This window comes from Nomascus leucogenys, chromosome 15, assembly GCF_006542625.1.
Source record: "Nomascus leucogenys isolate Asia chromosome 15, Asia_NLE_v1, whole genome shotgun sequence".
Lineage (NCBI taxonomy): Eukaryota > Metazoa > Chordata > Mammalia > Primates > Hylobatidae > Nomascus > Nomascus leucogenys.
In genome coordinates this window covers 50,152,338-50,168,133 of record NC_044395.1, presented here as the reverse complement: position 1 = coordinate 50,168,133, position 15,796 = coordinate 50,152,338, and the positions used below count along the sequence as shown (strand labels likewise).

Genomic DNA, 15,796 nt, shown 5'->3' with positions numbered 1-15,796 from the left:
GTCTGAATTTTAAAGGTGGAATTATTGGATTTATGTTTCCTTATTTCTGAAAAAATATAACTCTGGTGAAGGCTTTCACCCTTCAGATTCATGTCCTATTTCAAGCAAAGACAGAATAGCACTTTTACACTTGCTGTATCCAGATTTCTGTGGTGTCTAATAATTGACTCTGCTGCCTGCCCTTTCATGCATTTGTGATGAATTCTTCCATTCCTTAGATCCCTCTAGTGGTGGTACCTAAAGGCCAAGAATAGGAAATAAAATACCTTTCCCAATCTACTTTTATAAATCTATAGAGATATCAGAAAATACCATTGCCCCCAAAAGGCAGGTTTCTACCATGGCTGGATTATTTTAATGTAATAGAATTAAAATTTTTAGAGGCTCCACTTCAATATGTAATTTAAAATTTAAAAATAAACTTTTTTTTTCTTTTTCTTTTTTTTACAATAGATGAAAAGTCTGGCTACTAGAGAACAGAATCAGAAAAATGCTGCCTATAATCTTGGAGTTGCTGAAGCTATAAGAAGCCACAAGAATGAGAAACCGGAATTTTATGTAAGTCTTTAAAAAATTTCTATTGCTAACACCTGGCCCATCTGTGAGTCTTTGGATCCACTCCCTGTGTTGCAGGTTGTGCCTTATTTTTTATTTTTATTTTTTGAGACAGAGTCTTGCTCCATCACCCAGGCTGCAGTGCAATGGTGTGGTCTCGGCTCACTGCAACCTCCGCCTCCCAGGTTCAAGCCATTCTCCTGCCTCAGCCTCCCGAGTAGCTGGGATTACAGGCATCTGCCACCATGCCCCGCTAATTTTTGTATTTTTAGTAGAGACAGGGTTTCACCATGTTGGCCAGGCTGGTCTCGAACTCCTGGTCTCATGATCCACCCATCTTGGCCTCCCAAAGTGCTGGGATTACAAGTGTGAGCCACCATGCCTGGCCAGTTGTGCCATTTTTTTAAGCAGCAGAGTTGAAAAGTGGGTGGTGCACTTTGAAGCTTTCTTCTAGGGCAGGTGTTGTCCAGTGTCTATAGCCACACCACTCACATTCACTGTACCGTTCCCACTAGTCACTGCAGGTCTTGTTAATTATGGTAATTCTCAACCAGGACGTGGGATGGGTGGAGAGGAGGGAGCAGTATACTACTAAAGTCCAGCCCAAGGACCTAAGAGAACCAGCAGTATCAGCATTGCCTGGGAGCTTACTGGAAATGCTGAATCTAGGGCTCCACCCCAGACTCCCAGAATGGGAATCTATGGCGGAATAAGATCCCCAGGTGATTTGCATTTGCATTAATGGTTGAGAAACTCAGATTCAGATGGTGGTGAGCCAACTGCTTCACTGCTTGATTTAATGTTTTCAATCATCATGGGCCTACCTTTATTTCTGCCTGAATCTTTCTCTTTATATACCACCATCTAGGTAGTCGACACTCCGGATGTAAATCTAATAAAATATAATTTATTTATTCATCATCAAACATTTATTGAATTCCTCCATGCTGGCCACTGTGCTGGTGTCTAGGAATACAAGGTTCCCCCTTCTGAAGAGGTCTGTAGTGGGAGAGACAGACACTTAAAGAGACAACTGTGTGGTGTAATAAATGCGATGATAAATCTCTGAAAAAGGGCACTATATGAGCAAAAGAAGAGATTCATTAACCTAGACCAGAGATCTGGGAAGACTTTCTGGCATACAGGAGTTAGGTAAAGAAACCAAGGGAGGAAGAGCATTCCAGGCAGGGAAGCAGGGAAGGAAGGAGAGAGAGAGCGAGCATGGGGCTTCTGAAGTTTAGGCATGATCTTTCTCTCTTCTTATATATAAGCTCCAGATTATATTTATCACTGCTGTGTATCTCTTCTTTGATATATCTATACACATCTTAAATTTAAAAAGACCTAAACAGAACTTTTGATTCCCTCCTTAACCTGTTCCTTTCTGTCTTCTCATGTTAGTAAGTGGCATCACCAACCATCCATTTTTGCACAAACCTGTATCTAGTCATGATCTCAGTATTCCTTTCTCTGTTCCTGACTTCCGATCATTTGCAAGTCCAGTTGCCTTTACCTCCAAAATGTATCCAATATCTGTCCAAATGTCTTCATCTTTAATGTTGCCACATTGAAAGTGTTGCCAAGCCACATTTTTATGCTCAACTTCTTCAATACTTTTAGATTCACTGCTTGCATTCTTGCTCCCTATAATTTATTCTCCACACAGCAGCCAAAGTGATATTATAATATTGTTAACCAAAACATACTATTATCCCGTTTAAAACCTCCACTGGCCTCCCATTGAGTTAAAATGAAATTTAGACTCCTCACCTTCAACTATCAAATTCTATACGCTTTGACTCCTGCCTTCCTCTTGGTCACTATGCCTTCTTCTTTCCCTTGGTCACTATGTCTCAGCCACAGAGACTTTTCTTCTGCTCATTGAACATGCCTAGTTTGTTTCCATCTAGTGTCTTTGCACTTAATGTTCCTTCTATATGGAACACGGGTCTCCCTGATATTTACAGTGAAGGTGATTCATTTTCTCCATGGAAAAGCCTTCCCTAATAACCAGCCAGTTTAGCTCTTTTCCCACCCAGCCACTTGCTATCATAAGGGCTTCCTAGCACTTAGCACTATCTTAAATGACCTGATGTACCGTTTCTTGTTCATTGTCTGTCTCCTGCACCAGCATGCAGGCTTGATGAGTGCGAGGATCTCTGTTGTTGCTCACTGTTGGATCACCAGGGTCTAGAATGGCCAGGCCCACAGTAGGTATTCAGTTTGCCCTCTTTTCAGTTCCTCTCTGTCCTTGCATGATTTTGCATGCACTCAGAATTCCTTCTTCCTTCCATCGGATGTTGTAAATGCTAACTCACAACCTACTCCGTGGAGTCCTTTTTCATCTCTGTCTCAGCAATGGGATTCCAGTTGAAACTGACCCAATAGTCCCACAGACAGGTTTTTTTTGTTTTTGTTTTAAATAAACATAGAAATTGACCCTTTTGGTCTTAAAGCTTGAAACTTAACATTTGTTTTATCTGAGTTTCCTCCTCAGAAAAGAACCACTAGGCCTTCCAAAAAGTGTCAAACAATTGAAACTCACCAGATGATTCAATTCAGACAATGAGCCAGGCCCCTCCATTGACCATGATTGCTTCCTTATCCCTCCCGAATTCTGGTTTTCCCATAGTTTCAATTCTTCCCTGCTATATAAACCCCTACTTTTAGTTGGTCAGGGAGATGGACTTGAGACTGATCTCTCATCTCCTTGGCTACAGCACCCAATTAAAGCCCTCTTCCTTGGCAATAATCATTGTCTCAGTGATTGGCTTTCTGTGCCGTGAGCACCTAGACCAAACTCCTGGTGTTTTGGTAACACAGTCAGCTCAGCTCAGCTTCATCCTTGAATACACTCATATGATTCTATAGGTTACCTCAACACTGGCTGGTCAGTGTGTTGAGGGCTGGGCAAATATTATAAATTAAGAAATACTTTGATTTATTTTAGTCTTCTGAATTATTAACCTTGTTTTTCGGTACTCTAGCATAAATGAATTGCTTCTCTTTCATTCTAGAAATCCTTCCTATTTGACAAACGGCCACTCAGTCCTGCGCTTAATGCTCTTAAGCAAGAGGAGTATTCCCGGAGTCTCCTGAAACAAATGGATAACAGACAGGAAAACGAAATAAAGCAAAGACAATACAGAGAGTTGATGGACCGCCTGGAACAAGTGCAACTCACAGAGGAGTGAGTCCAGCTACACACGCTCTGACAAATGGATTTGGAATTTTCATGTGAAGTTAATTTCCATGTAGGATTGAATCAGCATTGGTAGTTTCATTAGCACACTGTAACCAACTGAGCAAACTAACCCAGTTAGCAGCCAGTACTGAAATGGGAAAAGTTCCCTCGTCCCCCTAGCAGGGCGTGCAATGGGAGTGTGGCTTGCTTCTTCAGTGCCCTGCTGCTCAAACCTCTAGGAGAGCATACAGATGGGCAGGCTGTGGGGCTCTGGCCACACGGCAGTATCTAGGGGTGAATGTTTACAGCTCCTGAAGCCCCAGTGGGCATGTGTTACAGAGTGCTCTTTTAGTTTAGCCATCTGTAGGTGGTTAGTGTTAGTCGGTGCAATAGACCCCGTCTTACCGCAAGGAGAGAGGGCTTTCTGTATCCGAGGGTTCTTGCCTTGGTGTACCAGAAGAATTGGATCACACGTGGGCTTGGAGAATGAGTGCAAGGTTTTATTGAGTGGAAGTAGCTTTCAACAAATGGATGAGCCAGAAAGGAGATGATTTTTCCCTGGAGTCGGGCTGCTGTGCGGCCCGGGTTCCCCTCCAACCACCCCAGCCAAACTCCACATCATTCCACTGGTTGATGGCCTGCTGGCGTGCCAGTGCCTGTTGGTGTGCTCTGGACATCCTCTCAGCATCCAGCCACTTGTGTGTTCCTCTGCTGATGTGTTTCTCTCGACATCCAGCCGCTTGTATGCCTGCCTGCTAGGGTCTCGGGGGTTTTTATAGGCACAGGATGGGGGTGTGGCAGGCCAGGGTGGTCTTGAGAAATGCAACATTTAGGCAGGGAAACAAAAATGCCTGTCCTCATCTAGGTCCATGGGCACAGATGGAACCCTAGCCAGGGACCATGTCCTAGGGTGGAGCCCTAGCCAGGGACCATGCCCTTCCCCCACTTCCATATCGTTTAAAGGGACCACGCTCTTCCCTTCCCAGCACTTCCCTTCTGTATCAGTACCACAATTTTTTATTACAAAAATGAAAAAGCTGTCATAGTTATCATTATAGTAGTGATGGTCAATCTGTAATTACTATAATATAGAGCATCATCTTGTATTGTTTTTGCAATCGCCAGTACCAGTAGATGAAGAAAGGAACTCGTCTTGAGCAGCTGTTCCTAGCTATTAGATGTTCAAATGACCTCATGGCAAAGCTGAGGTTTTATTATAATTATGTAAGGGTGTCCCATGGAACCTGAGGGCAGGAATGTACAGGGAACATAGGAAGGACTGGAACCAGAGACTAAAAGCCATGGAAAGCAGCTTTCCCTCTGCTTACATACATATGCCTAAGGGGGCCCACATTTTTGCTGCTGAGATTGGGAGAGCAACTGTGGAGGCTGTTTTAGTGTGAACAGAAACTCCTAAAACAAATAAGAAGCAAGTTTCTGTGATGAAAAAAATCTATTTCTATAAAATGTATATGTTCCATTATACTCACTTGAAAGATCATATATGGGTTCTTTAGAAGTTACATATAACAGAACCATAATTTTTAATAGGATAGGTAACTTAAGAGAGTTGAAAATAAATCAGTTTATAGAATCCTGCTTTCTTATGTACATGTTTAAAAGAACTGGTGGGTGTGGGAAGAGGTGGAGTGGTGGTGATGTGTCTGCTGTTTTAGTAGTAAGGCATTTGGACAATATGGTCAGTCACCTGCCTATACCTGTCCTGTTTGTCCTGTGTTCAGCATATTGTTCACTAGCCTATGGATTTTTTTTTCAAAACATATTTATTCATTTTTTTAAGATAATACTTGGTATTTATAGGTCTTCAAGCTCAGGAGCCTACAACCCACAGACTGGGAACCATACTTTATACTATTAGTGAATAATAATAACAAAAATAAGATTTACATTTTTTCTTAGGATACCAGAGTTGAATAAATTCGAATTTAGAAACACATATACATGTGTACGTATAAAATATATGTATATCAAAGAACTAGAATTTTTTTATGAAGAAAACGTGTTTATTTGGATTTGTGACTTGTATTAGTTACAAAGATTTGACTTATAATGGTATATAGTTTATATTAAAATGCCAAATGTACAGAAAAAAAATTTTTTTTACATGGGTAAAGAGTGCATTTTATCATTTGCACCCTGAGGTTTTTTTTTTTAATTTATTATTATTATACTTTAAGTTTTAGGGTACATGTGCCCAACGTGCAGGTTTGTTACATATGTATACATGTGCCATGTTTTTTTTTTAGATGGAGTCTCACTCTGTCGTCCAGGCTGGAGTGCAGTGGTGTGATTTTGGCTTACTGCAACCTCCACCTCCCAGGTTCATGCAATTCTCCTGCTTCAGCCTCTTGAGTAGCTGGGATTACAGGCACCCACTACCACCCCCGGCTAATTTTTGTATTTTTAGTAGAGACAGGGTTTCACCATGTTGGCCAGGTTGGTCTCGGACTCCTGACCTCAAGTGATCTGCCCACTTCAGCCTCCCAAAGTGCTGGGATTACACACATGAGCCACTGTGCCCGGCCGCCTATGGATTTGAATTACTCTTTTCTTTCTTAAAATGAAAGCTACCAGAATAAAACATCAATTTTTATTTACCAGACTCTTGTTCCTATTTAATACTTATTAAACATGTTTTGATGATGTGAATCCGTATTACTAAAGACTGCAAAACTGTGGTCCATCTTCTCCTGTTCTTCACTGCCAGACTTGCTGCGCAAAGAGCGAAATTTTTAAAAGATAAGATGGAAGAAACACAGTGTTACAAGAGAGCTTTGGATGCACAGGTAAGGGGACAAATATTATTGTTTTTAAAATTATGCAATGCGTCAATAACATCCTAAAATATGTGTAAATTTTTATGAATATTTTTATGTGTTACGCATTTGGTAGTTTTTGTGCCCCGCAGTCCTTCCTGTAAGATACTGGTATTTTACCACATTACAGGGTTGTGCATAAAGCTTATTCCCTGGTAGAATGATAACCTGCATTATGTGTATCTCTGTTTAAGATAAAGAACAAACCCTCCCGGCTGCCCCGCTTTGAGCCAGACTCCTCCGAGCCCATCTTTGGTAAGAATGAGGGTGAACTGATGGTGGAAAAGCAAAAGCGTGAACAAAATTTCATGAAACACCAGCTGGAGGCAGCTGCTAACCACAAGAGGAAAGCCATCCTGCATCAACTAGTGGACCAGAGGCGGGATTTGCAAATGCTTCAGAGGACACAAAGAGAGTAAGGAGACCCCTGATCTTTCTCCCTCCACTTCTCCTCACTTATTCCGCTTCCTTTCTCTCTCTTTCGCCACCCTGTCCCTGCCCCTCATCTTTCTCATACAATAGTGGAGAAGTAAGAATAATATCTAACACACTGAGGAGTTATTTGTGCAAGACATTGTTTTAAACTTATTACATGCTTCATCTTGTTTTATCCTAATTCATTATATGAAGAAAAAGTTATTAAATAAATTTTTAAAAACCTCTCTTGACACTTTGGTGTTTTCCAAAGTGGCTGTACTACTTTACATTCCTAACCAATAGCATATGAGAATTCTAGTCCTCCCCATCATTCCCAGAACTTGGTGTAATCAGTCTTTATTTTATTTTATTGATTGAGACAGGGTTTTGCTCTGTCACCCAGGCTGGAGTGCAGTGGCATGATCATGGCTCACTGCAGCCTCAACATCCTGGACTCAAGCAGTTCTCCCACCTCAGTCTCTGGAGTATCTGGGACTATAGGCGAGTGCCACCACGCCCGGCTAATTTTTAAACTTTTTGGGGAGACAGGATCTCACTATGTTACCCAGGCTGGTCTTGAACTTCTGGGTTCAAGCAATCCTCCTGCCTCAGCTTCCCAAAGTGTTGGGATTACAGGTGTGAGCCACAGCACCCAGGCTGATCAGTCTTTTTTAATTAGCTGTTCTAATAGGTGCATAGTGGTGTCTCATGCTTTAATTTGCATTTCTTTAATGACTAGTGATGTTGAACATCATTTCATGTGCCTATTTGCCATCCGTGTATCTTCTTTGGTTAAGGGTATAATGTATCAATCCACATCTTTTGCTTATTTTATAAACTCTTTTCTTATTGTTGAGTTTTGAAAGTTCTTTATATATTCTGTGTATAAGTCCTTTATCTGATGTATTTGTAAAGCCTAAACATGCCTGAAAGGAGATGTCTTTCCCACTGATTTTTTAAAAAAATTTATTCCCTTAGGTAAGCATTCAGCTCCTCTTTAGCTTCTGTTTTATAACAGCAGAACCACCATCACTTGTCCCATAGTGGGAAGCAAAATGTGCTTTCCATAGCCAGATATGGGACCCTCTGTATTTGTTGCTAAGACTATTGCTACTTCCTCTTCTGCTTCTATCTGTTAGCTTCTCTAGTTATTTCCTAAACTTGGAATCTAGTTATTTCCTAAACTTGGAGGGTTAAATTGTCACTTTTAAGTTGTATGACTTGGGCCAGATCACATGTAAAGTCTCTGAGCCTTATTGTCCTCATATGAGAAAGAAGGATAATCACATCTGCCCCTCCTAACCTTACTGGGAGAATTAGATGAGATTATGTATGTGAGAGCATTTTCGGAAACTGTAAGCTCTGAACAAATCCCTGTTTCTGTATTGGTCAGATCCTCGTTTTCTGTTTACATATTCTTTACTGGTTATGGCAGATTCTCTCACTTCCCTTATCTTTTCCAACTCCCTGGTCCTTCTCTGGTTCATCTCAACATGTGATCTTAGATTCTCTTGTGACAAATAGAGGGCCACTTTCTTTCAGAGGGGATAATTTAGTCAGGGTGATCCAGACAGGACTGCTAAGCTATTTATACTTGTTTTTTTTTCTTTTTGCTCTTATTTTCAAAAGTAACAATTCATGCTCATTAAAAGAAGTAAACTGAAGGTTAGCCGGGCACGGTGGCTCAGCCTGTAATCCTAGCACTTTGGGAGACCGAGAAGGGCAGATCACTTGAGCCCAGGAGTTTGAGACCAGCCTGGGCAACATGGTGAAACCCCATCATTACTAAAAATAAAAAAATTAGCTGGCCGTGTTGGTGTGTGCCTGTAATCCCAGCTATTCGGGTGGCTGAGGCACAAGAATGCTTCAACCTGGGAGGCAGAGGGTGCAGTGAGCTGAGATTGCGCCACTGCACTTCAGCCTGGGTGACAGAGATTGCCTCAAAAAAAAAAAAAAGTTAATAATCTCCCCTACTAAGTAGCCAATATATATGTGCATATTGCTTAAATAGGAAAATTTTTAAAAATTTTTTTGTAAAAAATAATTTAAAAGTAGGTTACATATTAACCTTATTTTTTATAAAAAATTTTAAACAATTTTTCCTATTTAAGTAATATGCACATCTATATTTTTCCTTCTACTTTTGTAAATGAAATAGTCTTTGAGATCTTATACATTACTCTGCAAACTAATCTTTCTTTAACCTAACAATGTCATATACAAGTCAGTACATATATATAAGATTCATTCTTCTTTAATAGCAGCATATTATCTATAATATAGATGTATAATAATTTAACTTTTACATTATTGATGAACATTCACTTTGTTTCCAGATATTTTGCTATTACAACAGTTCTGTATTAAACATTTTTAATATATATTTTTATACTGTTTTGTTTCTATCAGATAAATTCCCAAAAGTGGGGCTGCTGTGTCAAACGTACGATACATCTAATTTTCCCTTTTTTTTTTTTTTTTGAGACAGAGTCTCACTCTGTCACCCAGGCTGGAGTGCAGTGGTGCGATCTTGGCTTACTGAAACCTCTGTCTCCTGGGTTCAAGTGATTCTCATGCCTCAGCCTCACGAGTAGCTGGGACTAGAGGTGCATGCCACCACTTCTGGCTAATGTATGATATATTTGAAATATTACCAGAAACTGACAGTTAAATTTCTAAGAAGGCATAGCAACTTGCTTCTCAGCAATGTTGTGAGGATGCTAGTTGTCCCCTGCATAATCTCTGCCTCATTTTCTTACTTTCTGAGCATTTAAAATTATTTTAACCTATCCTTAAAAAAATAACATAATGGCCAACAAGCAAATGAAAAAATGATTAACAACACAAATTATTATGAAAGTGCAAACCAAAATCACAGTGAGATACCATGTCACATCCATCAGGATAGCTACTATGAAAAAAAAAATAACACACGTTGGTGAGAAGTAGAAACCTTTGTGTACTGTTGGTGCAAACATAAAATGGTACGGTTGCTATGAAAAACGGTATGGTGGTTCCTCAAAAAATTAAAAATAGAACTACTGTATCATCCAGTAATTCCCCTTCTGGATATGTATTCAAAAAAATTGAAAGCTGATCTCAAAAGATATCTGTACAGCCATGTTCATAGCAACACTTTTTATAACAGCCAAGAAGTAGAAGCATCCCAGGTGTCCACTGACAGATGAATGGATAAACAAAATGTAGTGTGTATATATATATATACACTGTACAATGGAATTGCTATTCACTCTTAAAAAGGAAGAAAGTTCTAACACATGCTACACTGTGGATGAACCTCAAGGTCATTATGTTAAGTCAAATAAACCAGTCACAAAAAGACAAAATACTGTATGACTCCACTTATATGAGTTATCCAGAGAAGTAAAATTCATAGGAACAGAAAGTAGAATGTTGGTTGCCAAGGGCTAGAGGAGGCAGAAATGGGGAGTTGTTTAATGGGTGTAGTTTCAGTTTTGTAACGTGAAAGCGTTCTGGAGATTGGTTGCATAACGTGAATGTACTTAACACTAAGTAACCGTACACTTGGAAATGGTTAAGATAGTAAATTTTGTTACATGTTTTTTTAAACCACGATAAAAAAATCTATGAAAAGAAAAATAACTTATGAAAAAAGTAATAGGTACTCTTCAGTCATTGAGCTCCAATTACATGATAGGCACTGGCACTTCCTGTGTATCATTTAGTCTTTATAATAACCATACAATAGCTGTTCAATCAATGCTTGTTAGATGAAAGGGTGTGCCGTTTAAGGAAAAAGTGAGACAGTATAGAGGACATTAACTGATTTTTATTGGAGGATCCTGACACCCAGTGGCCGTTGCTACCTGTAACACAAAGCCCTTCAGAGCAGGCTACATCAACAGTTAACATTTTGTGAAGCTCCTTCTAGATTTCAGTGAGAACTGACAGTAAACATTTCAGTTTGGCAAGAAATAAACACATAATCAGAACCAGGCTTAAGGTGATTCACAACAGTAGTGATGGAGTGTTTGGAGACCAGTGATAGAAACACAACACTGGGAATATCTCCCTATGAAGAGACAGATTATACTGCAGTCACTTCTTTGATGATATGGCCTTCACCAAACATTCGTGTTTTTTTTTCTTGCCTTCTTCACAATGTTAATGTTTTCTCTATTTTCTTTTCCCTTGCTTAGTCACTTGTGTTTATTTTCTCTTTTTGTAGACTTTCATTTGTATACCTATTTTGCCTTGTAATATGTCTGCAGTGACTGGTAGGCTGAGTACTGGCAGCTGCGAGGCTGGACTAAAAGGAAAGAAACAGAGTATAGGAAATCCATTTGGGATGATTCTTCAGATAAGTTAAATTAGCCTCAAAGGAAATTAATGGTTTTAGAGGCTGAAGTTGTTACCTGGAAAAAGGTTTCAATCCTATTAAATCAAACCAGGATTGAAGATGAAAGACCTTTGACCCATAAATTATTTGAGAGCTAGGAATTTCAGTATGCTTTTACAGTGTTCATGCTTTTTAGTATATTTCAGAGTAGTGAACAAAACCAGAAGGTTTTTTTGTTTAACATAAAAGTAATGGGGCTCCCAAAGTTGGTGCATGCTCTTCCAAGTATTATGAAGTCAGGCTGTTCTTTTCTCTCCAGGCACTTGGCAGACAGAACCACTGAGCTGGAGCGAGTAAATAGAGTCAACCAATGCTTACAGGAGGACTGGGAGAGGAGTGCTGCGATGAAGAAGCAGCGAGACCTGGAGGAGAAGGCTTTTGAACGGTAATGCCTGATTGGAACCCCCAAATTCTCCTGCTTCTTGTGGGATAGCAACAGGTTTCAAGTGGAACTCCACTTGATTAGTAGTGGCTGCCTAGAGAACTTTGTGGAGAAAGCAAGTCTGTATTCCATGGGAAATACTGCCGTGATTGATTAGAAATGTCTGTTATAGACAAGGGATTGGAGAATGCCGAGTTGTATGCTAGGTATTTACTAATTCTGCTCTAATATTTGCCTCTGCTTAGGGTGGCTTTATTTGCTTTTTGTGGAGAGTGAAGATTCTCTTTGGAAATAACTATTTGGAAGTAGGGGGAGCGAGTTTCCAATCTGAACATTTTCTTTTTTTTTTTTTTTTTTGAGACGGAGTCTCGCTCTGTCGCCCAGGCTGGAGTGCAGTGGCGCAATCTCGGCTCACTGCAAGCTCCGCCTCCCGGGTTCACGCCATTCTCCTGCCTCAGCCTCTCCGAGTAGCTGGGACTACAGGTGCCCGCCACCACGCCTGGCTAATTTTTTGTATTTTTAGTAGAGACGGGGTTTCACCGTGGTCTCGATCTCCTGACCTCGTGATCCGCCCGCCTTGGCCTCCCAAAGTGCTGGGATTATAAGCATGAGCCACCGCGCCCGGCCTAATCTGAACATTTTCAAGGCTTAGGGAATGGTTATTTAAGAGCAGGGTCAGGGGTTGTAAGATTGGCAATTGGAAAAGTAAGATGCCTATTATGGAGCCAACCAAGAGCATCTTTCTGAAATTATTACATGCCTGCCCTCTCCTCAGCTTAAATATTCACATCACTACTGTTGTATTACCCTTGAAAAAAAATTAAAATACCAATGTAAGGTATGATTTTATAGCATGTTAAAAATGTGATGAAAAAGATCAAGTCTATACAATCAAATTATTAAAACCCAAATATACCAAAATAATAGTTTAAATTGCCAATTATCAATTTTTAATCATGGATAAAATTTGTAGAATGGATCTTGATCTGTAACTCTACTTTTCCTTTTAGGTTTTCTTGTAAAGCATTTCTCACCTGTCTAATGAGTAGAACCCATATTTTGTGACAATGAAAGTATGAGTGATGATGTGGAAAACAGGTTCCAAAGGAGAAGTGGAGTCATTTGGCTTAGAGAAAAGGAGAGGAAAGGGCAGTTAGGGATTTCAATTTTCTCAATGATCTGGGAAGGCATGTAAAAGTCAGTGAGATTAATGCCAGGGAGATTTTAGTTGTGTTTGGGAAGAGTGCTTGGCCAACATGGTGATAAAGGATTGAGGAGACACAGGAAATAATGTTGAGTGGCAGGCTAACAAATCTACTCCAGGTATATCGTGGAGCAGCCTTGTCTGAGGATCTAGGCCAAGTGTGGACAGAGACTTGGGCAGGCAGCAGTAGGAAGAAGGAATTGGTTGGCACAAAAAGAAAATAAAGCAAAAGTAAAACCAAAGTCCATATGTATGCAGTTAGCTCATGATACTGTGTTCCATTACCAAGCCAGGCAGGTCTTCCCCTGCTCATTTCCAAGGTAGTTTATTCTTTGACTGCCCTTGATAATCCTTTTTTTTTTTTTTTTTTTTTTTTTTTTTGAGACGGAGTCTCGCTGTGTTGCCCAGGCTGGAGTGCAGTGGTGCAATCTCTGCTCACTGCAAGCTCTGCCTCCTGGGTTCATGCCATTCTCCTGCCTCAGCATCCCAAGTAGCTGGGACTACAGGTGGCTGCCACCACGCCCGGCTAATTTTTTGTATTTTTTAGTAGAGACGAGGTTTCACCGTGTTAGCCAGGATGGTCTCGATCTCCTGACCTCGTAATCTGCCCACCTCGGCCTCCCAAAGTGCTGGGATTACAGGGGTGAGCCACCGCGCCCGGCCGATAATCCTTCTTAAACAGAATTCTGACTGGATGCCATGGCGCATGCCTGTAATTCCAGCACTTTGGGAGGCTGAGGCAGATGGATCGCTAGAGTTCAGAAGTTTGAGACCAGCCTGAGCAAACATGGTGAAACCCCCTCTCTACCAAAAATACAAAAATTAGCTGGGTGTGGTGGTGCACACCTGTCATTCCAGCTACTCAGGAGGCTGAGGTGGGAGGATCGCTGGAGCCAGGAAGTCGAGGCTGCAGTGAGCTGTGATTGCACACTCCAGCCTGATGACAGAGGGAGACCTAGTCTCAAAAAAAAAAAAAAAAAAAGAAAAGAAAAAAATCCACCTGTGGAGAAATTCTGATGGGGTAGAGGAGCACAAGAGGGACTGTTTTGCATAATGAAGAAAAACTATCAAAGGGGAAAATCAGTTACCACTGCCTCTTTATCTCTGCTTTTAGTTGCTTTTGTCTTCCTCTTTGTCTCCACTCCCTTTCCTGCCTTAAATTCTCCAGAGGCTTCTGGCCTCCTGGGATAGTTCATTTAAGTCCTCTCAACTCTCTGCTATTGTTAGCTGATAACCAGCAACTTAATGGTTGATATGCCTCTCAAACACTGTCTCCCAGGAGCTCAACAGGTAGAAGTATAATCCAGATGGGAAAGCAGTCAACAGAGAGGCTTTGGAGCCACTGTCTGCTGGCTGTGTGACCTTTGGCAAGTTCTCTGTGGGCTTGGGTGGTTGAGGCTGGGGAGGGGTAGGGTCAGACTGTTGTGAAGGCACAAGTCGAGGCTTTTTATTCAGTAGAGAACAACAAGCCAGCAGAAGTCTGGAAGCAGGGGATGCCAGGATGGGGTGAACTGAAGCACGGCAGGCAGAGAACGCAAGGTGTCGCTTTTCTTTTGTGTACCTCCTGCCACACCAGCTTCCAAGTTGGGCCTCCAGGAGCTCCAGGAACCTGCTGATCTGCATTTGCTCTCCTCTCCTCAGGGCTTCAGACAAGCTGTTTCTCCTCGACCAGTGTGAGAAGTATCGGCGCTGCAAGCAATGCCAGAGGCGCACCTCCAACGTGGGCGAGAGCAACCTGTGGCCCCTGAACAAGTTCCTGCCTGGCTCCCGGTTGCTTGTGTAAAACTCAAAGTTTGGCTCTGCGTTTCCTGGGGAAAGTTTTTATCTTTTACATGTTTGGGGGTGATTGTGAAACTGCGTATTTTTACCTCAGAGAAAAAAATCATTGTTTAGATTTGGTGCTTTCATTAGATTGCTTGTTAAGCCCTTACTGAATTCACTCCTGCTTTCCTCCCACCCCCCACTTATTTCCTATACTCATCTCTGATGGCAGTGAAGGTGTCTAAATGGTCCTGAGGGCTAGAACCTGCGGCACAGGGGCTGGGAATCAGACCCAGCTTCATTATGGCTGCTGGGGTGCTGCTGACCCAGCCCTGCTGCTGCTCCATGACTTTGTGTACAAAACTTTTTTCATCTGTAATGAATAGTGGCAATAATAAATATTTTCTAAGCGCCTGACTGTGCACAACGATTCATAATGGTACATTTTACCCCTCCCTCTTCCCCCAATCCTAGACTTTTCCAGAGGGGTATATGTGTGAACATCACAGAGATGGGTTAGACTATTTACCCTCAGGAGGCCAGAACAATGCTCCCTGAGTTTTCTCACTGATGACATACCTGGGACTTTAGTGTGGCCTCCCAAGATACCATTCCCTTGTCCAGCTATTTCTATACCCTTGGAATAACTGTGCACTGTGAGGTGAGTCTCCCACTACTTTGCTTGCATTCATTCTTAAGCTGCAGGTGCTGTTCAAGAGGACTTATCTCCCTGTCACAGCACTGACTTTCAGTTAAGGTATGGTTGTTCTCAACTAAAAACTTTCTTCATTTATCTTCATACTTCTGTAATGCCCAACCTTGTTTTTACTAACCCTGTTTTTAGACTCTCCCTTTTCCTTTAATCACCTAGCCTTGTTTCCATCTGAATTGACTCTCCCTTAGCTAAGACAGCCAGACAGACTCCATCTTGGCTCTTTCACTGGCAGCCCCTTCCCTCAAGGACTTAACTTGTGCAAGCTGACTCCCCGCACATCAAAGAATGCAATTAACTGATAAGATCCTGTGGCGAGCAATATCCGCAATTCCCAGGAATTCGTCTGATTGATAACGCCCA

General features: G+C 41.3%; 1 protein-coding gene across 2 annotated transcripts in view; it reads left to right on the top strand.

Moving 5' to 3' along the window:
- Positions 1-15,138, top strand: part of CCDC81 (coiled-coil domain containing 81) — a 50,541-nt gene extending 35,403 nt beyond the window's left edge. The window contains exons 9-14 of one of the 2 annotated variants that reach the window (XM_030829701.1): positions 454-558; positions 3,573-3,745; positions 6,468-6,546; positions 6,771-6,991; positions 11,634-11,759; positions 14,602-15,138. In XM_030829701.1, coding sequence (XP_030685561.1) covers positions 454-558; positions 3,573-3,745; positions 6,468-6,546; positions 6,771-6,991; positions 11,634-11,759; positions 14,602-14,743 — 846 coding nt within the window. In that variant the 3' untranslated portion in view covers positions 14,744-15,138. The remainder of the gene's footprint in view (positions 1-453; positions 559-3,572; positions 3,746-6,467; positions 6,547-6,770; positions 6,992-11,633; positions 11,760-14,601) is intronic. The other variant, XM_003254559.3, reaches the window with a different exon arrangement.
- The last annotated feature ends 658 nt before the right edge of the window (positions 15,139-15,796 follow it).